General features: G+C 37.2%; 1 protein-coding gene across 1 annotated transcript; it reads right to left on the reverse strand.

Annotated features, from left to right (window-relative positions):
* Positions 1–7057: 7057 nt before the first annotated feature.
* Positions 7058–9475, reverse strand: LOC108998381 (putative receptor protein kinase ZmPK1). Its single transcript, XM_018974926.2, has one exon. The coding sequence runs from the start codon at positions 9473–9475 to the stop codon at positions 7058–7060; it is 2418 nt and encodes an 805-aa protein (XP_018830471.2).
* Between the last annotated feature and the right edge of the window lie 13844 nt (positions 9476–23319).

Here is a 23319-nt window from a genome sequence, read left to right on the forward strand (position 1 = left end):
TCTCTTCCTCTGCTTCTCCCGCGCGACGCTCTCTCCCTTTCTCTCATGTGCATCGCTTCTCCCTCTCCACCCAGCTGCCTCCTCGCACCGCCATGCACGACACCGCCCCTCCCTTCAGCTCCCCCACAGACCGGCGACACCATCCCACCAATCTCAGCCCCTAACTTGCCACCGATAGCTCCCATGCACCACACCAAGCCGTGGCACTCTCTTCACTCCAGCGCCGCTGTCGCGCCACCACCGGCCACCATTTCTTCACCACTTCATCCTCGACCTCCTAGCAACCCAATGGACGTAACCCCAGCTCCGATCCGTCACCGGTGAAGCACATCCAACCCCATTTTCGATTTGGATATTTTTGGTCTTCAACCACCCATTGCGCCACCACCCACGGTCAACCATCACCACCACTAGCTTCACCGACATCCTTAAGCCCTACCCTATCAATCTTGGGTCTTTGTTTGTCCCCGTTTAAAAGTGAGTTTTTGAGACCCACGGCCACAGTGCATTTTGCACTGTTACATTGCTGAGACGTCACTTCTTGCACTTCCGTGATCCTCCGAAAATTACTATATAGCGCTGTAAGTATTTTCTAAAGAACTTTCATGATTTAAATGTATTTTTGCACTAACTTATTACATTGTGATCTGGTTGGTTTTGCCGGACTGAGTCCTAGGAGTACGGGGGTCACATGGATTAGTGGATGAAGTTTGATTGTGTATTTGGATTGTGTTGAATTGTTGGTTGGAAATTGTGTTGTTCATGTACATTGCATATTGTACGTATGATCATGTTTATAAAGAAAACTGGGTTTTCGTGTATTTGCATTCATGTTTATGTGTTTATTGAAAACCGGATTTTCATGTGAGTAATGATTTTGAGTATGTTTGAAATGTTTGGATTAACTAGTTTGAGAAAAAGGAAAAGAGAGTGTAGGGATGGTGGTAAGCAGGGATGGTGGTAGAGTCCCGCCTGCTATTCCCGCCTACGGTGCATGCGGTATGAATGGTGGTAAGCAGGGATGGTGGTTGTGTCCCGCTTGTGATTCCCGCCTACGGTGCATGCTGTAAGGATGGTGGTATAGTCTCGCCTGTGATTCCCGCCTACAGTGCTCTGTTAAGTATTCATTGTATGTGAAGGAACTGTAGGGATGGCGGTAGAGTCCCGCCTGCGATTCCCGCCTACGGTGCATGCAGTAGGGATGGTGGTAGAGAGTCCCGCCTACGGTGCATGCGGTGGGGATGGTGGTAAGCAGGGATGGTGGTAGAGTCCCGCCTGAGATTCCCGCCTACAGTGTCCGATAAATGGTTGGTTTTTGTGTGAATCATTTTCTGGGGAAAAGGTTTTTCGGATATTTTGGGCCAAATGAAATTTTTAGCGTGTGTAGGAAAATAATCATTTTCAGGAAAAATGAGGTTTTTGGGATCTGCATGTTGGTTGCATTAATTCATTTTTATCTCGTGGTTGTTTGGTTTATACTTACCTGCAGTACCGTTTTGTGGTAACACAGATTTTGATACAGATGAAGAAGAGGGTGAGCCTGAGGATTCGGCTCTGCCCAAGGAGTGACTTGGTATCACTCATTATATTAAGACTTGTAAAATATTTATTTGGATGACTGTATAATTTTTAAACCTTTTTTTTTTACAGATTGTTTAAATTGTGTTTAAATTCTGGTACTTAGTAGACTTAATTATTATTGCGTTTTTATTGTACACTATTGCATGTATACACACTTGACACTATCGTTGGGATGCGTGACCGTGTTGTCATCATCCTAGCGTCTCGATTCCCATGTTCCCTTACATGGGGGTCGGGGGCGCCACAACTACCATTTGTATTTCTCTCTCCAAATGTTCCTCCCAATTAACTAGAAACTGTTGCTCAATCTCCTCAACTTGTTTTTCTACGCATCAATACGACCCAATGTATGACCAAAGACCCTTTTATTCCACTCCCTTAACATCACCTTAGTCTGTTTTAATTTTCTAGACAAAAATTGAATGGCCGAACCCTCCACTCGTAAATCCCAACCTGTCCGAATACAGTCCAAAAAGCGATGATGGTCCACCCACATTTGTTGAAAAGGAAAAGGGGCAGGGCCATAGACGAACGAATCTTTCTTGAGTTCAACAAACATGGGAACATGATATGAAGTCGAACATGGCAAATATGAACTAGTAGCATTAGGAAACAAAGCAAAGGAAGAACTATCCATAAGAGCACTATCAAGATGGGCCCATGACCAGGCAAGCCCTGATTGCCCATTACACCATGTAAACATACTTCCTTTTGAAGCCATTTCCTGCAAGCCTCCTGGTCGAATCCAATTATTAAAATCCTCTATTGCGATGCTAGGCCGAGGCCTACCTCTCTGCCTTTCTGAATCATTACGGATAATATTAAAATAACCCACAAACACACAAGGATATGATCCCAAATTTTGAGAATTGAGATCATCCCAAAGGAATCTTCTCATGGCCATGGTACATTCAACATAGACCATAGTGAGACAGAACATCTTAGTCCCTTCACCTACTAGCATAGATATAAATTGCATTCCCATTCGAACCACATGCACCATATAGGAACTATTCCAGAATATCTATATTTTGCCCCCTTCATCCTCATTAGAAACGACTCTATTAAAATCCAAACAATGTGCCAATTTACAAGCTTCCTCTAAATTTTGAAAAGGTTCTAATAGAGCAACGACTTTCGGTTTCAACTTACCAATCAACTTCTTTATTCTACTTTTGGAGGTCCCAATCCCTCTAATATTCCATACAAAAATGGAATCAATCATTAATCAAGGTTTGAAAGTCGGGATGAACCCGAGAGGAACTTTGCATTTTAACAAACATCTTTTTCTTATATTTCTTCTTACCTTCATTAGCCTTAGACTCCGTAAGATACTTTTTATCCTGCAGAAAGATCTCCAATTGAAAATCTGGTTAAGGTTCTGATACAGTATTTTCCAACACAAGCATCTCCTCCCCAGAAACCCTCTCATGTTCCTCCTCCTCATGACCTAGAAAAATCAGTCCAGGTTGCAATGATTTATTCCACACGACGCACAACTCCCCTGATACAAACAGTTCCCCCCCTCGCTGGGCAACATCATCGTGGTTTTAGGAGAAAATTGTGTACATCCCACCAATGGATTTTCCCCCATGCTAGCACCCGTAGCATTCTCATCATGAACGGGTTGAAGTTTTTTTGTTTCAGTAACCTTTGTTTCAACAAAAGACATATTAACACCGTGGGGAACAACTTCACCCCCTGGCGCAGCATCTCCCTCTGTTAACATCAAAACCGAAGCACCTGCATTCTCAGGAAGCACTGCAACACCACCCATTGACTCAGACGGACGAACTTCATTAGACGAAACCAACTCTTCAACCACAACACCCCTTGCTTCGAAGTCTGTCACTAATGTTTCTTCCACAGTGATAACAGTCTTATCCACATTGACAGATATAGTTTGCACCGATTTTGTCCCAGGTTCTTCAATAGCCTTGAAAACCTCTTGCTGATCTTTCTTTCCAACCTGAGACTGCCCATTCTTCTCAGTTTTTCCTACTCTACATGTCCGTGAGTTATGCCCCTACATCTTGCATGTAACACAGTAGGCAGGAAGAGTCTTGTGAATGAACGCAAGCACGGCGTCCAGAGAAGGGTGTTGCTTCAAGAACTTGAGAACCACAAAGTAATGGAAAGGCTTAGCAGATCGTTCGATTTCCTCTTTGGTAAACTGAAAGTAGACCTCACCATCTACCATCTTTGGAGGACGTGATGGCAACACCATCTTAGGGATGGGTTGCGGAACATCAGCCACCAGGTCGGCAAAATAAGGCCAACCTGAGCCACCATCAGCGGCTGCCATGCAACCTCTTGGGGGGGACCAAAACGTGCGACTGGAGAAATGAAAACCCTATTCACCCGTAGAGAGAAAAAAGGGTAAAAGCGAAAATCTGTGATCATTTCATTATTACCTTGATGATGAATGTGGCTCATTAGCAGTTATTTCTTTCCCTGCTCCAACTTAGTTGGAGGAAATCAAACAAGTTTACATGTTTGATGATATGGCCCAACATCAACTGAAGTCATTACAGGATGCATTGCCTTCCACTTCTGCCTTCTCTCTTAGATATGGTCTCTTGTTTAAGAAGGGTAGAATATATGTTCATAGTAGCAGTGAGCTTAAGGCTAAGATTTTGGATTTCATCCATGGTTCTCCTAGTGCTGGACACTCAGGCTTTTAGAAGTCTCTATAACGTGCTAGACATGATTTTTATTGGTCTGGTTTGAAGAAAGAGGTCAAGCAATCCATTCGAGAATGTGATATCTGTCAGAGGAATAAAGTAGAAAATGTTCATCATGCTGGTCTCCTTCAACCCCTACCTATTCCTCAACAAATATGGTTTGATTTGTCTATGGATTTCATAGAAGGGTTACCTAATTCTAAAGGGTATTCATGCATTATGGTGGTGGTTGACAAATTGTCTAAATACTCTCATTTCATGCCTTTGAAACACCCTTTCACAATTATTAAGGTAGCTTCATTTCTCTTTGACAATGTCTTTAAACGTTATGGCATGCCACAGACCATAGTGTCTGATAGAGGTGCCACATTTATTAGTTTCTTTTGGAGGGAACTCTTTAGATTGCAGGGAGTCACACTATCTTACTCATTTGCTTACCATCCTCAAAGCGATGGGTAAACTGAAGCTGTCAATAAATGTGTTGAGCATTTTTGGTGGATTTTTTTTTTCTGGTGATAAGCCTAGATTGTCAGCAGAATGGCTGACTCTTGCTGAATGGTGGTGTAATACTACTTTTCATGCTTCAACTAAATTGACTCCTTATGAGGTAGTGTATGGCAAGCCTCCTACAATACTCCACCATTACATTTCAGGCATTACAACTAATCAAGCAGTTGAGGACTTAGTGAAGTCTAGACATCAGATTCTGTTGATCCTCAAGTAGAACCTAATTGAATCAAGACAGAATGAAGGCTCAATATGATAAGGCACATACTGAAAGGGAATTTTCAGTTGGGGATTGGGTGTATTTGAGACTGCATCCTTATAGACAGCAGTCTTTGGCTGTTAGGTGAAATTTCAAATTATCTCCCAAGTTTTTTGGCCTTTTCCAGGTATAACAAAAGATTAGCACAATTTCTTACAAGCTGGATCTTCCTCAGCAAACCTGAATTCACCTAGTTTTTCATGTTTCATGTTTGAAGAAGAAATTGGGTCAACACATTTCACCTCTTTCTACACTACCTCTAGTTGACATACAAGGTGAATTACTACCAGAGCCTGAACTCATTTTACAAAGAAGGACTAGGAAAAGTAAGAATAGACCTCTGGAGGAGGTGTTTGTTCAATGGCTAGGGGCTTCCACAAAAGGTGCAACCTGGGAATCATATTGGAAGTTGAGAGATAAGTTTCCTCACCTTGTGGGCCAGGTGATCTGAAGGGGAGGGGTACGTTACGAGCATAAAGAAACGAGAAGCAAGAGAAATGAAGGGGAAGCTGGTAGCAGTGAAGGAAGTAGGAGCTGAAATGGAAAGTGAAGAAGGGACATTATTCTGTTAGTTGTAATATTAGTTTGTTAGTTGAAATGTGAGTGAAGCGCTATCGTTAAGAGTTAGTGTGAGTTAGTCAGGAAATTTATAAAGCAATACGGTGTCGTCTGAGTTCATGAGTGATTAATTGAAACGTTGTCCTTGTAAGCTAGGATTGTTAGTGTTGAAAGACAATATGGTGCGTTTTAATATATTGCTATAAAAAGGAAAACATCAGTTGGGCAGAACCAACTCCGAAATTCATTTACATTTCCCTCCAATTCTCTCCCTTTGTCTTCTCTAACTCTCCTCTCTTTCCCTTCTCTAGGTCTTCATTCTTGGAGGTGGACTACATCGAAATAGTCGGATTACAAGGGCTTATTTCACATGTACATATACAAATATAGCACATATGACTTGGTTTTTGGATTGATCAATCCCTCTATATCTTATATTAAGGTTCTTTGTTTCTATGCTTTCAATTTCGGCTTGGTCGCGCCTAGGTTGCAACCTTGGTGTCGCTTTGGTTGCACCAATTAAGCAATGCTTGGACGTTTAGTATAGGCCAAGTTTATCATCGACTATGGAAAACAAACTGTTTTGGGCGAATGGTCAATGACAGATTATTTGCATCACGATGACAACTTTCTTATACTTCTTTAGCATTCACGACCTTGGATGATAAGAAGTGATGACTTGGAAGGAACTTTTGGGGGGGGGGGGTGTTTCTTTTTCCATGTACTTTTGTGCAGTGTGTGATGATCAAGAGACTATAGGGAATGTTTTGGGTACATGGAAGAATATTTTATCGAGTTGTGACTTGTCATGCAATCCTACTATATCAACTAGCATTACAAATATTGTTTTGTCGCATTATAGAAAGTAATAATCCAAAATTTCTGAGAAGGTCTAACCTGGAAAGTCAATAGATATGATGCAACGTACATGCGTTATGCCAGATTTTATGGGGAGTTATAAGTTATATTAGGGAAAAAAAGTGTTCCTCAGATTTGTAGAGGTATCTCTTGCTTGTGATCCTTGGAAGTTAATGTACGGCTAGTTAAGCATGGGCAAAATCCTAATGGTCCAAGCTGCCATACTAAACTTATTGAACTCACTACAATCTAGAGGCGGTCAAATTAATTAACAGTATGTAAATACATAAAAAATGAAAAGAAAGATGCTAAAGCCTAATTCACTTCATAATGCAAAGTTTGACACATGCGAAAGACATGACAATTTCACATAATATAAAAATCACTCAAGTTCTCAACACGAAAACAAGGAGAGAATAAAAGAAATTAACACACATCATGCACAACCATTAGGATCAATAGACTCAACTTGACCCTTTGTGGATGATGTACTCACAACCACGCTTACAAGTACACAACTTCATTACTATAAGATAAACGCTTATTCGTGATCAATTATTTATGATGAAAACAACTATTTGTTACGGTCGAAAATGGGTACCATTCCCAATTAGAGATTAATACCATGATCATCATTGTGACTATCATTTTCTTGGCGTAAAAGCATCTCAGCTACTTGGCTCATGCTGGGTCTTGCGTCTTTCTCTTCCTCTACACATTGCAAAGCAACATTTATCAGAGTTTCCATCTTACCCTTTTCGTAACTGCCTTTCAGTATTGGGTCAACGATCTCCTCAACCCAGGAAGCCATTGCAGTCGCTTCATTCCTTTTTTCCCTCACCCAAGCAACCAACCTTTTGGGTTCTGTCTCGCCTCCAGTATCTATAGCATGGACACCCTTTGTTGGTCCCTTTCCCGTCACCATCTCCAATACAACAATTCCGTAGCTATAAACATCCACTTTGGAGGTGATAGGAAGATTGAAAACCCACTCTGGAGCCATGTACCCTCGGGTTCCTCTTATTCTTGAGAAGCTTGCATTCTCGAGGTTTCTATTTTGTAACTTAGACAACCCAAAATCTGCCACCTTTGGTTGATAGTTAGAGTCTAGGAGTATGTTCTGTGGCTTTACATCACAGTGTAAAACCCACTCCAAGCACTCTTCATGCAGATAAGCTAGGCCTTTTGCTGTGCCTGCGGCAATGTCAAACCTTTTCTTCCAATCAAGTGCATGGGATGAGAGGTTTTGGGCTAAACTACCATGTTCCATGTACTCGTACACCAAAAGCCTACGCTTTCCCTCTGCACAGTACCCGGACATTTCAATTAAGTTCATGTGGTTAATCCTCCCGATGATGCTTACTTCAGCTAGAAATTCACCTTCTCCTTGGTCAGATTCATTGAGACGCTTGATTGCTACGGCTCGATTGTCAGGCAATACCCCTTTGTACACAATTCCTCCTGCACCTCTTCCAATCTCCTCATTAAAATCTTTTGTTGCCTTCTTGAGCTCAACATAAGCAAATCTTCTGAACCCAATGACAGCAACAAGGTAGCCGTGTTTGTCTACACTAGAAGCCTGCTGGGGTCTACTCAAGAGACACCACACCAAAAAGATACAGATGATTTCAAGTCCTCCCACTCCACATACAAACCAGAGCATGAATTTTACTATCCCATTTTCCTGGCTTCTCTTATACGTTCTGTCTAGTGGCACCGTGCCATTACTCAAGCAATTGAGTTTGAAATCTTGTACATACTTTGTGTAGGAGGAGAAATTGTTTTCAGGTAGCCGTAAATAGAGGTCACCTTGGAAATCTGGGGAACGATATCCATTAAGCAACATCGTCTTGGGGTAGCATTTTGAAAAACCATCTTCTCGAGAGAAGGTGAATTGGAACGCTTTGCAGTTGCACAATTGCAAACATAAATTCTTACATTCATCAAATGTGTAATTGGGGAAGAACCCATAATCATAACCAAAGAATTCAACACGGGGTAACAGCAGGAAGCCAGACTCATTTGTATTGCAAGAAAGATGAAACTCTGGTTCGCACCCGTCAGACCAGTCGTTTAGATTTTTCATCTTATATCCTGGGAGGCATGAACAATTCCTATCAGAACCAACAATATAGCCGCAAAGGCTATTTGCCCCGCATATACCATAAATCTTGCAAGGTCCCTGTATGGCTTGCCAAGACACAAACCACGTCTGCCCCTCCTCGTCCCAACTGTACAATCGAACATCACCATCATAATCAATTCTCAGTCTTCTGTGAAGCTTCGGCCCATAGTCGGCTGCCATGAAAGTAAAATCATCAGAAGAACTGAAGTTCCCGAACGTATCAAGCACTGCAATCCGACTGCTGTTGTATGTGGACCTTCCAGCATCCCAGCTCACGAGCCACGGGTCTGGCCAGTATACGCTGGAAACCTCAAGACCGTCATATAGAAGGCGGAGGGTGTTGTCGTTATCGAAAAAGAGCTGGTAAAAACCAGAGGAATAGTTGGTCTGGCTTCTGGAGGAGATGAGCCTTGCGTTTCTAGTGAGTAGTTGCTGGGGAAGAAGGGTGTCTGTTGGGAAATCAAAGCTTTCCCATAAAGTAACACCTTCCATGTTTTGTAGGACAAGATTTCCGATGTTGTTGAGTGATAAGTTTACTGGGGAGAGTGAGTGAGTGTTTGTTTCCCAAACTGTGAACTTTCCAGCGTCGGATAAGATAAGATTACCAGTTTTGAGGAGAGAGAGCTTAGAGCTCCTTCCATTAACGGGGTGATCACGGTTTGCCATCCAGACTACAGTCTGGTTCTTGCCACGGGATTGCTTATTGAACCATATGGCATAGCAATAGGCATTATCACCTACGGAATAAAAGCCAGCAGAGAAAACTCCATCAGGTGATATCAGAATGTCTTCCGATTTCTCAATTGAGAGGGATGTGCCTTCATGAATGGTATCCAGGCTTGAGGATGAGAGTGGGAGAGAAAATGACAAAGATAATAGAAGGAACAAAACCGGCAAATCCATGGTATCGGAGGCCTGGGCAACTCTACTGCTATAAAATGTCGTGTGGAATGAATAGGATGTGGTTGCATGTGGCTATATATATATAAAACTCAGGGAAAGAATTAATATTGAATAGTGGGCTAGCTTGGAGAAAAATGAAGAGAAACGAAAAGCAGGTCAGTGGCTGTTTTGAATTGGAGAAATTTGGTTAAAAAGATGAATATATGTTTGGGCAAACCGCACAATTAAGTGCTAAAGATTTTGGAAGCAAATTTTATATTATCATTAAAAAAAAAAAATTATATTATCATCGTTTAGGGATAGTCATGACGAAGTCTATTACAGTCAAATTCCAAGTGTTTGTTGATAGCAATTGACGTTTCCTGCAGGCGAAAAAAAAAAAAAATGAAAAACTGAAGTCTCCTGCAGGCCGGCCTTACGGTTTGTCTAAACGTGAAATGTGAACATGTTGATAGCAATTGACGTCTCCTGCCAATTAGCACTAAATTTCTTTGTATGTATGTATATAAGTTTGAAAAGTTCTGCGGCCACGTAAAGACACCGACAAACGCTACTATGCCGCCCTACTTTTACCGTTCTATTTAATCGTTTAGCAAAAAAAAAATTTTTTTATTTAATAATTAAAAAAGTAATTTTAAGTATATTGATATATTTTTTTATTTTTTAAAAATATTTAAATGTATTAAAAAAATGTAAAAAGAAAAAAAAACAACATTCTCATAGAAAGAAAATTCATATGTAATTTATTTGAAGCTACCACTAGCAAGAGATTGATAATGAATAATTATTTATGTATTAATGTAAAAAGTGTGGGATGATCATGATTTGTTTCAAAATGTTAAGTGGTTTGAAGTTAGGACTTATGCTTTGATATCTTATGAAATTCACATTTATCTAGAATAAAAAGAACTATAAAAAAAAAAAAAAAACTTGAAAAGAAAAGGAACGAATACTTCAATAATTCCAGCAGTTAAATCTAAGCAAAGAATTCTTCGATCGAGTTGATCAATGTGGACAACTCATGATCATTAAGGTTTTGAAAGCTTCTATTTTTTCGTACTACGTACATGAGATAATGTTTCAACTTTGATTAGAATTTGTTAATCTATTTCTCAAGCTAGGAATTGTCATGACAAATAAGTATAGGGAGTCTCTAATTTCTTCTCAAAGAATCAATTTTCAAATCAAATGCCATCTATCACAGTAGAGGTGACTGTTAATATTGCAATCGAGACTGACGATATCCAATGACATATTGTCGACGTTGAGGCATATTTTTCTTTTTTCGTAACATTAATTAATACATGATGAGAATAAAATGAAATAATACATGCTATATAAACATCCCTTTTTTACAATGAACATACAGCTAGCATTAGTATGCCACGTGACAATCCACGTTAGTTTTCTAAAGAGAGATTGATAGATATACTTAATTGTATTATATGTATGTCTTTTATTCTCATTTATCAACGTTACAAATTAATGTTGAATACTTAAATACTAATTTTGTACTTGATCCTATAATATATATATCTCGGAACTCACTAGGACCTATTACTATAACCGTGGAACCTTCCTTGTTATGGTTAGACAGAAAGGTTGTTCTGGTTAAAAATAAAAGTAATCATAAGTTCATAACTGGTAGTCGTATCATCCATTGTGAAATTAGAAAGGCTAAAATGGTTTGAAGGATATATGGAAGAATTGAAAAAGAAGTTAGCTAGCCGGACTTGATAAAAATTATTCCAACATTAATTGGTTTTTATATCTCTTCATGATCTGCTTTTCCATAGTTGGTGGCCTTATCTGCTTGTAGACTCTGCTAGGTTTGATATCCTCCGTACGTACGTCAATCATCGGGTTCTCTCTCACTAGAAATTGGAGTATCGGAAGTTTTTTTTAGGTATCAAGTGAAATGATTAAAACCGTCCATATTTTGTGCTAAACGGATATCTATCTGCTTCAAGTGAGTAGAAAGTGCTGGAGTATAGCCTCTCACGTTGACAAAATGGAATTAAAATCAGAGGAAAAACTAAAAGTTGAGAAGGCAAATCAGAATTTGTAATTATGTTATTTTAGTTATTTTTGTGTTATTTCTTCATTTGTATATAAACACTAGTTCACTCATTGTGAATCAGTCAGATCATTTTTTCATGAAAGGTTTCATTTTCTTCTTCTTTTGTTTATGTTCTCGAGCTACATTTTGTGCTCATCAGAAAATCAACATGGTATCAGATTGAAATCTCTTGCTTCCGCCAATTCATCTTCATCTTCACATGTAACGCTCCGTTCCTAGAGGTCCGGAAAGTTAGCTCTTAATACTTAAAATTAACTTAAATAACATAACTATAAACTCCAGAAAAATCCCATAAAATATTAATACACTTAATCAAACCAAAAATTTAAGTTCCTCCATGGCGACAATAAAGAAATCCCCAATAACATAAACTAGAAATTCTCCAAAAACTCGAACACATCCTCAACTCATCAAATCAAATACCCGAAAAATAAATCAGCTTACTAACTACAACTCTCAAATAAGCATTTGTACCCTCAGGCACTTATTCCACTACGATCATCACACGTTGCTAAACTTTCTACTCTTGCTCCCCAGCTGAACCATCAAAATTATCTAAAAAATATATGGAGATAAGGGGTGAGTTATCAACAACTCAGTAAGCAGAGAACATATACTAGTGTATAAACATGAGCATTTACAAAAATTAGAATGCAGAACAAAACATTTTCATTTTCAGATTGCGGAAGCAGAACATGTTATCAAAATATCAGAGCGAAGATTTGGAAATAATTTCATTCAAAATATTCTTTGGCATAACATAAAAGATCATCATCATCATCAGAACATCATATCAGAACAGAGGCCATGTATAATCCTCGTGGTAGGGTTGTGCATCTGCGGATAGCCAAGCAGAACATAAAACACTCTGTCACCAAGGTGTGCACTCAAAACAGAGACTACTACTATAACCCGTGGCAGGGCCGTATCCACTATTATTACCCGTGGTTGGGCCGTATCCACTATTATAACCCGTGGTTGGGCCGTATCCACTATTATAACTCGTGGGTGGGCCGTATCTACTATTATTACCCGTGGTTGGGCCGTATCCACTATTGTAACCCGTGGTTGGGTCGTATGCCACTATTATCACCCGTGGCAGGGCCGTAACTGAACAGAACGGAAACAGAATCAAATTCAGAATCAGAGAGTCATGCCAAAAGTTTTCAGAAATCACGTCTTTTCCAAACAGTGTACTGAACAAAAATCTTCGGAACAGAACAAAATCATATCACAACATAATTTATGCACAAATTTCATATTCGCTCTCATTTTCAAAGTTCAGAAACAAAATGTCAAAAATAAGCTCATGTCTACACCAATCATGACAGAAAATATTTTCTTCTTAAACAGAATCTCATGAGTAATGCAGAACAAATAACTGAGGTAGTTCAATTTTCTTTTCATAGCAAAAAATGCACATTTTCCAAAAATGACCTCAGCTCATTTTATTTTAATGCAAAGTCTAGCATAGGAACCCCGCTTACCTGGACTTCTTAGCTTTTCAGAAATTTTCCTCAAAATGTCGAACAATTAACAATCGTCACCTATCAAATAATCAAATAATTCCGTAAATTTCCAATCAACCACTTATTTCGATATTTAATCCAAAATTTCTAAAATAACCTACTTAATTCCTCAAAACCTAAAATTTCATAACCTTAAAATTTATCATAATTTTCTAAAATCGCCACTGTCCAATTGATAACTTTGACTAAAAACATTTAAAAAATCTAACTTATTTATTAATGAAAACAACTTATAAAGTTCAATACTAGATAATATAATTATCCCAAAATATTTTAAAGTAAACCATAACTATTATTAAATAGACTAAAACATATCTAAAATGTAAAAACAACATTACTCCAAAATTATTTACTCTTAACATAAATCTTTACTTAATAACATAGTAAAATTATTTTCTGTAATCATAATTAAATAATAGAATACTAATACATAATAAAATATAAAAGCCCATTAATAAAACATGCAGTGAAGGGAATTACGGTAATTCAATTAATTACTTGAAAAGTAACCAAAACAGAACCTACGTACTGAAACACATGCACGGCGGAAACTACCAAGGGAAACCGAGGCACGTGTCGAGGGTGAGGCCCGACGGGGCTGACCGGAGGGACTGCGGTGGAGTGGTAGAAGAGCAGGAGCGCGGCGAAGTTTCTGACGAGCAGCGCTGGGCACTAGAGAAGGAGAGGGAAAAGTGAGCGAGAGAGGGCGGAGAGAAAGGAAGGAGTAACCGAGGGAGGTACTCACCGCGAGGAACAAGGCGGAACTGAGGTGGCTCAAGGCTGAAGGAAAAGTGACAACCGGCGGATTCTGTGGCTGGTCCGATAGTTTCCCCGACGTACGGTGGTGACTAACCGTAAAAGTGGTGCTGCTCTGTTTTTGAGAGGAGAAACAGAGGATTATAATTCGGTAAAAGCATGGGTTGCTGTTTCCGTGGCTGTCGAAAGTGTTTTCCGAGGGTTTTTCTGGCGTCGGTTTTACGTGGAGATGGAGGTTGGGGGAGGACGAACCGGGCATCAGTGGTGACGAACGCGTTTGGGCTTCTGTGAGGGTGTTGGACGGCAACGGGGATGGCTGAAAGGTGCAGAGATCGGATTGCTATTTGCGTGGGGAGGGGTTTCTAGAGGCGGCAGTGTTGGGTAAAACCTCAGTGCTTGGGAAAAACATAATCATCTATAAATAAGTGAGGTGAAACCCTAGAGAGTCGAGAGAGACGTGTGTGCATGCATGCCGTGAACGAATGCATGTGTGTATGCATGCTGTGCGACGGAAAAAGAAAAAAAAAATAACATAGACGGAAAGAGAAGGAAACGAAAAAAAAAAAAAAACCGGCATAGATCTCCAAATAAATAAATAAAAAAATTCACAGTCCAACCATACCAATCCTTGGATCCGGGTGTTACATCACATCTCTAAAAACTTCTACACTTGTACTTTCTTGCAATCTGCATCTCTCTCTCGCAGAGTTTTTCTTACACTTTGCTTTCTTGCACTTTCTTGGACAGATTTCCAAAATGGAATCTGTCAATATTGAAACTTCTGCAAATTCTGCTCGTCCTCCCATAAATCCCTCTGATGATTCTTCTAGTCCTTTCTATCTACATCCAAGTGACAATCCTGTAACTCTTATTGTCTCAGAAATTTTGTGGGAGACAACTACATTGCTTGGAATCAATCGATCACCATAGCCTTGACTGTCAAGAACAAGGTAGCCTTTATTGACGGTTTGATCATTGTTCCTTCTACTGATCAGCGTGTTAATCACATTGCTTGGTTGCGTGCCAACAACTTGTTACTTTCTTGGCTCATGAATTCCATTTCTAAAGACATAAGAAATAGCTTGTTTTATGTTGCATCTGCTGTGAATCTTTGGAATGAGTTAAAAACTAGATATTTGAGAAGTGATGGCCCAAGAGTCTTTCATCTTGAGAAGTCTCTAGGTTGTATAAACCAGGGTTCATCATCTATTACATAGTACTTTAGTGGTTTTAAGACTCTTTGGGATGAATATGTCAGTTATAGACCATTCCCAAGATGTACCTGTGAAAAGATGGCTTCTTGCACTTGTGAGTTGTTCCAATTTTTTTGCTGCTTCAACAACAGTCAGATTATGTCTTGAAATTTCTTGTTGGCCTAAATGATTCCTATGCTTCAATAAGGAGTCAATTATTGCTTGCTGTTCCATTACCTAGCATGGCAAAAGTATTTTCTTTACTGCTTCAAGAAGAAAGTCAGTGGCAACTTACCAATTCTGCAAGCACTGAAACACATGCTTTGTTAGCAAAGCAATTTACTCAGCCTCATCAGAATATTCAGTCCAAGTTTTCTAAAGAGAAGTCGAAGAAATCCTCACTTCATTGTACTCATTGTGGCTATAATGGCCATACCATTGACAAATGTTTCCAATTGCATGGCTATCGACCTGGATGGACTGGACCTAAGGGAAAAAGAAATCCTCCCTCTACACATGCAGTCATTTCAATTGAAGAGGTCTACATTTAAAATAGTAATGAGAACCAAAGGTTTTCTTTAACTGCTGAAGAGTTTAATAAGCTTCTAGCACTTGCCAGCTCAAATTCATCCACTCAAAATACTAATTCATCTACCGCAGCTGTGAATCTAGTCACTGCCCCTCAATTTTCTGGTAAGACTTTTACTCGATGTAATTCTGTTTCTACCAAGTTCAATTTTAATTTTTCTTGGATCCTAGATACTGGTGCAACAGATCATATGATCTGTTCACCACTTACATATTCCTCTACTCCTACACCAATTACAAGCTCTATTAATCTTCCTGTTTCTAAACTAACCAAAGACTCAAATCTTTGTCGATCTTTTTTTGGCTCTTATTGCCTTTTACAGGACTAATCAATGAAGAAGATGATTGGGATTGCATTTGAGAAACAAGGGCTTTACCATCTATCTCAAGCTTCCTTGAAAGCTCATTCTTGTTATCAACACCGGTTTAATTCTCCACCATGTTTTGCTTCAGCCACTTCTCAAAATCAGTCAAACCTTTGGCATTACAGATTAGGTCATGTCTTAAATTCTAGAATACCTTTTCTTAGACAAATAGACAATTCAATAACATTTGATTGTACAAATGTCTGTGAAATCTGTCCACTAGCAAAGCAGAAAAAGCTTTCCTTTCCTGTATCACAACATATTTCTAATAAAAAGTTTGAATTGATTCGTTGTGATATATGGGGTCCTTTTGCTATTGTTTAATATTGTGGTTTTAAATTTTTCTTAACTATAATAGATGATTTTACAAGATGCACTTGGGTTTTCATGCTTAGAACAAAATCTGAAGTTTCATTTTTAATGCCAAACTTTTGTAAAATAGTTACAACACAATTTGACACTTCTGTCAAAACCATAAGAATAGACAATGGTTCAGAATTCATTCTTACAATTTTTTTTTTTTTTTAATGAAAATGACATTTTGCATCAAAGGAGTTGTGTAGAAACTCCACAACAAAATGGAGTTGTTGAAAGAAGACATTAACATTTATTAAACACAGCTAGAGCTTTAATGTTTCAAGCAAACTTACCTCTAACTTTTTGAAGTGACTGTGTGTTGACTGCAACACATATTATAAATCGAATTCCAACCCCTCTTCTTCAAAACAAAAGACCTTTTGAAATGTTATTTCACAAACCACCTAGTCTTTCTCATTTAAAAGTTTTTGGCTGCTTATGCTTTGCATCTACACTTACTAATCACAGACAAAAGCTTGATCCAAGGGCTACTAAATGTCTTTTTTTAGGATATCCCTCTAATGTCAAAGGTTACAAACTCATGGACTTGAACACAAAAAGAATTCTAATCTCCAGAAATGTTGTGTTTCATGAAACCAATTTCCCATTCAAAGCTCTCCCACTTAACTCTGAATTTTTACTTCCTCATTCAGAGTTTCAACATGATCCTACCTATCCTGTTTTGAATGTACCCTTAGCAACTTCCAATGAACCAATTTCATCTCATATAAATATTCCTCTCTCTTCTAATATAAACATACCTTCACTAATGTCCAATGAACCAGTTTCATCTCAGATAAATATTGATCATCACCAAATTGCTTCACCTGATTTACATATCAGAAAATCAACCAGAATTTAACAACCACCAAAATTTTTGTAGGATTATTATTGTGGTACTGCCTCATTGTTTCCATGTGCAAACAATCCATCTACTTCTACAGGTTGCTCCTCTAACACAGGTAATTTCTATCCTATATCTTCCTTTCTTTCTGCTAGTAGACTTTCAGTACCACACAAAGCCTTCTTAGCTTCCATTTTTGCTTCTCAAGAACCCAAAACATACAAACAAGTTGCAAAATTACCTGAATGGCAAGTTGCTATGAAAAATGAACTTGATGCTTTAGAGTTAAACAAAACCTGGGAACTTGTTACTCTACCTAAAAATAAACAGACCATAGGTTGTAAATGGATTTTTTGAGTTAAATATAGGGCTAATGGAACTATAGAAAGGCACAAAGCAAGATTGGTAGCTAAAGGCTACACTCAACAAGAAGGTTTAGACTTCTTTGACACTTTCTCTCCAGTGGCAAAAATCACTTCCATTCGATTATTATTGATTGTTGCTGCAATTAGAGGTTGGAACATTCACCAATTGGATGTGAATAATACATTCTTATATGGTGAATTACATGAAGAAGTCTATATGGAAGTGCCCCCTGGATTGACTACCTCACAGTCCAACACAGTTTGCAAACTTTTAAAGAGTCTTTATGGCTTGAAGCATGCCCCTCGACAATGGTTTGCAAAGCTTTCTCATGCCCTTCTTAATTATGGCTTCCTTCAAGGAAATTCTGATTGTTCACTGTTTATCAAGAAAACTACTACTTCCTTCATAGCATTACTAGTTTATGCAGATGATGTTCTACCAGCTAGTGATAATTTGTTTGAAATTCAAAAACTCAAGGCCTTTTTGCATACAAGTTCACTATTAAGGACTTGGGGGAACTTAAGTACTTACTTGGATTGGAAGTAGCTAGATCAAAGTCTGGAATTTCATTTTGTCAAAGAAAGTATGCTTTAGACATACTTCAAGATACGGGTCTCACTGGTTCCAAGCCAGTTGCATTTCCAATGGAATCTAACCTTAAGCTCATTGCAAATTATCCAAATCTTTATGAGGATGCTTCAGCCTATAAAAGGCTAGTTGGCATATTACTACATTTAACAATCACAAGGCTTGATCTTGCCTATACTGTTCAAGTTCTCAGCCAATTTCCTGCCAAACCAGCTGTCTCTCATTATCAAGCTGTTATCTTGAACTTAGGTACTTAAAAGTAACACCAGGCCAAGGGTTAGTGTTCTCTTCCTCTTCAGACTTGAAGCTTAAAGCTTTTTCAAATAGTGACTGGGCAAGTTGTATAGACACTCGAAGAAGTGTTACAAGCTTTGCTATTTTTCTAGGAGATTCATTAATCTCATAGAAATCTAACAAGCAAGCTACAATTAGTCGATCATCTGTAGAAGCAGAATATAGGGCTCTTGCAGCAACTACATGTGAGGTGCAGTGGCTGCTCAATGCTCTACAAGATCTCAGTATTGATCATCCTCAGCCAACAATGCTCTACATTGACAGCAAATCAGCTCTCTCTATTGCCACTAATCCAGTTTAACACGAGAGAACAAAGCACATACAAATAGATTGTCATCTTGTTAGGAAAAGCTGCAGCAAAACATCATCAAGCTTTTTTGCATTCCTTCAAGATTACAATTAGCAGACATCTTCACTAAACCTCTCGGGTCATTGTCCTTTCATCATATTCTTCACAAGATGAACATTCTAAACATCCATGTTCAATTCAATTCACGGCCTCATGATGTGATTGACAATGGTGATTCTTTTTTCCCCGTTCAAGCATTGAATTAATAAAATATTAAAAACAAAAATCACAAGATAAATGTTACGTAAATACTGGAGTTATTCTAAATTTACAAAGTTGCATAAAATTCTTGCCTTCGTCAAATTTTAGTTGAATTTGAGCTTTGAGTTATTAAAAACACTTGTCAGCTTTGAGCGTTGCTACTATTATTGCCTTAGTCAAATTTTAGTTGAATTAGCTATTCCTTCTTTCAAATTTTCGTTTTACTTACTACTCTTTCTTAATATGCAAATGATGAGAGTAACTCCATCCATTTTCTCTTAAATCCTCATCCATGAGAAGAATTTTTAACTCATTACTTGAATTTGTTGTACTCTCTTTTAAAAAATTAAAAAAAGTTTAAAATCCAGACTTGTTTTTTTAAAAAACAATTGCACGAGGCTTAGAAGTATTTTTAGCCAAGATGAGATGAGATGAAAGTTAAATAAAATATTATTATAATAATTTTTTAATACTATTTTTGTTTTGAGATTTGAAAAAATTTAATTGTTTATTGTATATTGTATATTGTATGAAAATTTGAGAAAATTGTAATGATTATATGAGATGAGATAACTTCAACTGTGTAACCAAACCAAGCCTTAAACCTTAGCCGTGAAGTCCAAGAACTTGTTGTTGCAAAGCAAAGAGGAAAGTAGTGAGCCGGAGCCATTGATTGGAAGCATTGGTTGCTTTAACTAGAATTAGTTCAGAATGTAGATTGGAATCTCAAAAGATTAGTGCTGCATATCCTTAAAACTTTTACTTACAAGACTCATTTTGTCAGTTTTGTTTTTAAATTTAAATTTTGAATTTTGAATTTTATAATTTTCAGCATATCAATAACTAATATGTGGTGAAGTTAATTTTTTATAAATTTTTCTTAAGTACATTTAATCTCAAAAACATGTATATTTGTGCACTCTTAATGGATGTTTAGCAAACAAAATAGGGACAAAATTTATTAGTATAATAATCATTTTGCCACGTCAGCCAGTTGAAGACTGACACGTACCATTTAACAGGTTTGCTGTAATTCATGTTCCAATTGATTTTAACATTATTAATTGACCACTGAAGTTCTGGAAATCTTCATCTTGCATTTGAAGCCGCAAATGTTGCAAGACTTGCAGAAACTCCTCAGCCAATTTGCTGCCGCATCATATGTGATTTTGGGCTCTACAAATTATACTTTATGTAATCTCTTAACAGGACAACTTCATAGAACATGGCTCCTTGTTTCAGCTTCTAACTCCTTGTCACAATCTTCTAACTCCTGGACTCTATAGTAACCTTTGGTAATTGGTTGGGCAGCTTAGACAAATAATGGTTTCGGCTATAGATGGTTAGAAGTTCTAAAGTTAAATAAAGAAACTGAAAATCCATCTTGGGCCTGTGATGAGTAAAAACGATTCATAATCATTATCAGTTTTTTGGGCCCGGGTAAGTTGGGTTTATTTTGGAAGCTACTGGGCTATGACCAATAGAAATTAGAATCATACACAATAAGTGGGCTTGTTCGGAAATAGATATCATCCCAAAATTCTCATCTTATCCTATCCTATCTCATTCCCAAACATAATTCAAATACAAAAATTTTAAATTAATCATTACAAAATTTTCAAACTTTTAAATAAAAAATAAAAAATAAGTTAATTTTTTCAAATCTCGAAACAAAAATAATATTATAAAACTATGTTCTAATTGTGGCCTATTATATTTATGTTACCAAATCTGTAAGAAACATTGTCACACCTAGAACTTCTAGGATTAAGATGTGAAATTTTTTACTTCGTACAGGTAGCTTTGATAGTAGTAAATAAAACTAAGACTTCTAACAAGGAAGACATGATATCCATTCTCTCTCTCTCTCTCTCTAAGAAAACTCTCTTCCCCTCACCAAAAACAAGTGAAATACTCATAGGAGGGGTTTGCTCCTCCCCCTCCCTCATCAACTCATTCATTTCCTCTGCTATTGGATTAGAAATCTAGTTTGTCTTTCTGTTTAATTTCTCTCTATTTTTCCTTCTAGATAAAAAAAAAGTCAGATTTCTCATAATATCTGTAAGAAAGTAAAAGTATCGTCATCTGTAAGTTGAGCACTTGAATTGGTCTAAAAATGCTTATTGATAAGGAAACAATAATTCTATTTATTAATATTATTATTACAAGAATTATTATTGTCATAATCCAAACATTTAAAAAATACCAAACTTCGTTGTCTTTGTTGTTGACCAAAATTACCAAAATCTGGTCTAATTGTTATCTTCAATAATTAATACAAAGTCTTAATTGTACTATTTAAAGAGAAGATTAATACCAAGTCATTCTCTCAAAACTCAATTCTAGTAGCACCCTCTTTTGTTAAAACATATGCTAGAATTGATCTCTCTTACAAAAATAAATTTACAAACGGATTGACCTTAACTACAAGTGGGTCTTTAAAAAATTAAAAAAAAATAAAAAAAAATCCCAAACCCCCATCCCCCGAACGTCATGACATTTGACATGATCTTTGTGCATGTAACATGAAAAAGAAAAATCTCCTCAAGTTATGATAAAATTTTCAGAGCGTGAGAAACAAATAAAGTGGGCTCTATAATATTTATTGCTCAAAATATTTATTCGAGTAACAATAAATACTATTAGGCTCATTTTATATGTATATCTTTCATGTTTGAAGCCTTTAAATTTGGTCTAAGAACTTAAAAAAATCTTGATCCATGCATCACATCCTTTAAAGCAAATTAAAAGACGCAACTCATGAATATAGAAGGTGACAGTTGAAAACTCCATTTTGCTTTGTAAAACAACAAAATTAATTCTCTGAATCCAAATATATACAACCGCGCGGTGGTAAACCCAAATTTATGCACATAATATCTCAATTGGGTCTAAGCTGCAAGCTGTCAATTTCAGGTCCTACCAAGTTTTATATATATGCAAGCCATAATGCATAAATTAATTATTTTAATCTAATACAGTAAACCAGGAAGGACCCAAATCAAATTTTATCAATTTATAGATGACCATATATCTTATTTTTCCAACTTGGTGCTGTCTTTAAAGTTCCTTTATGTGGGAAGGCACTTTGGTTTTATTTCTTCATTGTATGGATTGTGCTGTTTTTTTTTTTTCTAAATTTTTTATTTTTAAATTTCCATATAGTATCATGCATCTTCCATACAAGGAAGAAGCATTTTAAAAAATAAAACATTGTAGGGCGTCTAGTAGTTAATAAATTTGAAATTTCTTAAGGAGACCATAAGGACTTTGCTTTAATTTTCAATTTTTTTTTTCAATCCTTGTCATAAAGTGTGTGATGATCGAGACTATAAGGAATGTTTTGGGTACATCAAGGAAGAATATTTTATCCATTTGTAACATGTCATGCAATCTACATCAACTAGCATTAAAAATATTGTTTTGCCGTATTATAGAGTCATGGTCCAAAATTTCTGTGCAGGCCTAACCCAGAAAGTCAATACATATGAACCTACACACATTATTAAAAACAATGATATTTAAAAAAAGAGAATGATGAGACATATTTAAAGTTATAGAAAAAAGTAAAATTATATAAATACATTTTATATTTTAGAATTAATTAAATACAATCTAGATTTAAAATTTATAACAATGTCATCCAAACATAAGAAAATTAAAAAAACTTTCCGCAACGGAATAGGATCTGAAATGTCAATTCTGACAAGAATTTGATCGGATTGGTAGTAACAGACTACAACAGGCCGGAATTTCGAGCGAAATGGAACAAGAAGGTATAGCGTATTGGATACTACACCGAAAAGGAAAATTCTGGTCAAAATGGCTGGAATGGAACAAAATTTAAAACTTTTATGGGTAATGATACCCTTACCACGTTATACTACCACTTTACTACGCATCTGACGTGTATTTATTTTTTTTATTTTTTCTCTACAGCACTGCCTACTTCTACGATGCCTACTTCTTTGCCCAAGTCCCTTCCATCAATACTCTTATCTGTCAGAACTTCAGTTGAAATGCTTTATTCAAAAAAAAATATATATATATATATTTTGATCTCTCTTAAAGGCTAAAGCCCCCGTGAAAACTCCTCCAAAAGACTACACATTTTCTTCTCTGCTTCCCACGTGACTTTTATTTTTATTTTTTATTTTCTTCTGCTCTCGTCCTTTTTTCTGTCAAAAACATGAAAACAAAACTTTCAAATGGCGCCAAAAAGAGCCCCTCCTTCTCATCTCTCTCGCCCTCTCTCTCTCTCTCTCTCTCCACAATTTCGCTCCTTGCGGCTTGAAAGACATCCATTTCTCGTCTACGGATTACCACCGTCGAGT

Source organism: Juglans regia, unplaced genomic scaffold (assembly GCF_001411555.2).
Source record: "Juglans regia cultivar Chandler unplaced genomic scaffold, Walnut 2.0 Scaffold_675, whole genome shotgun sequence".
NCBI lineage: Eukaryota > Viridiplantae > Streptophyta > Magnoliopsida > Fagales > Juglandaceae > Juglans > Juglans regia.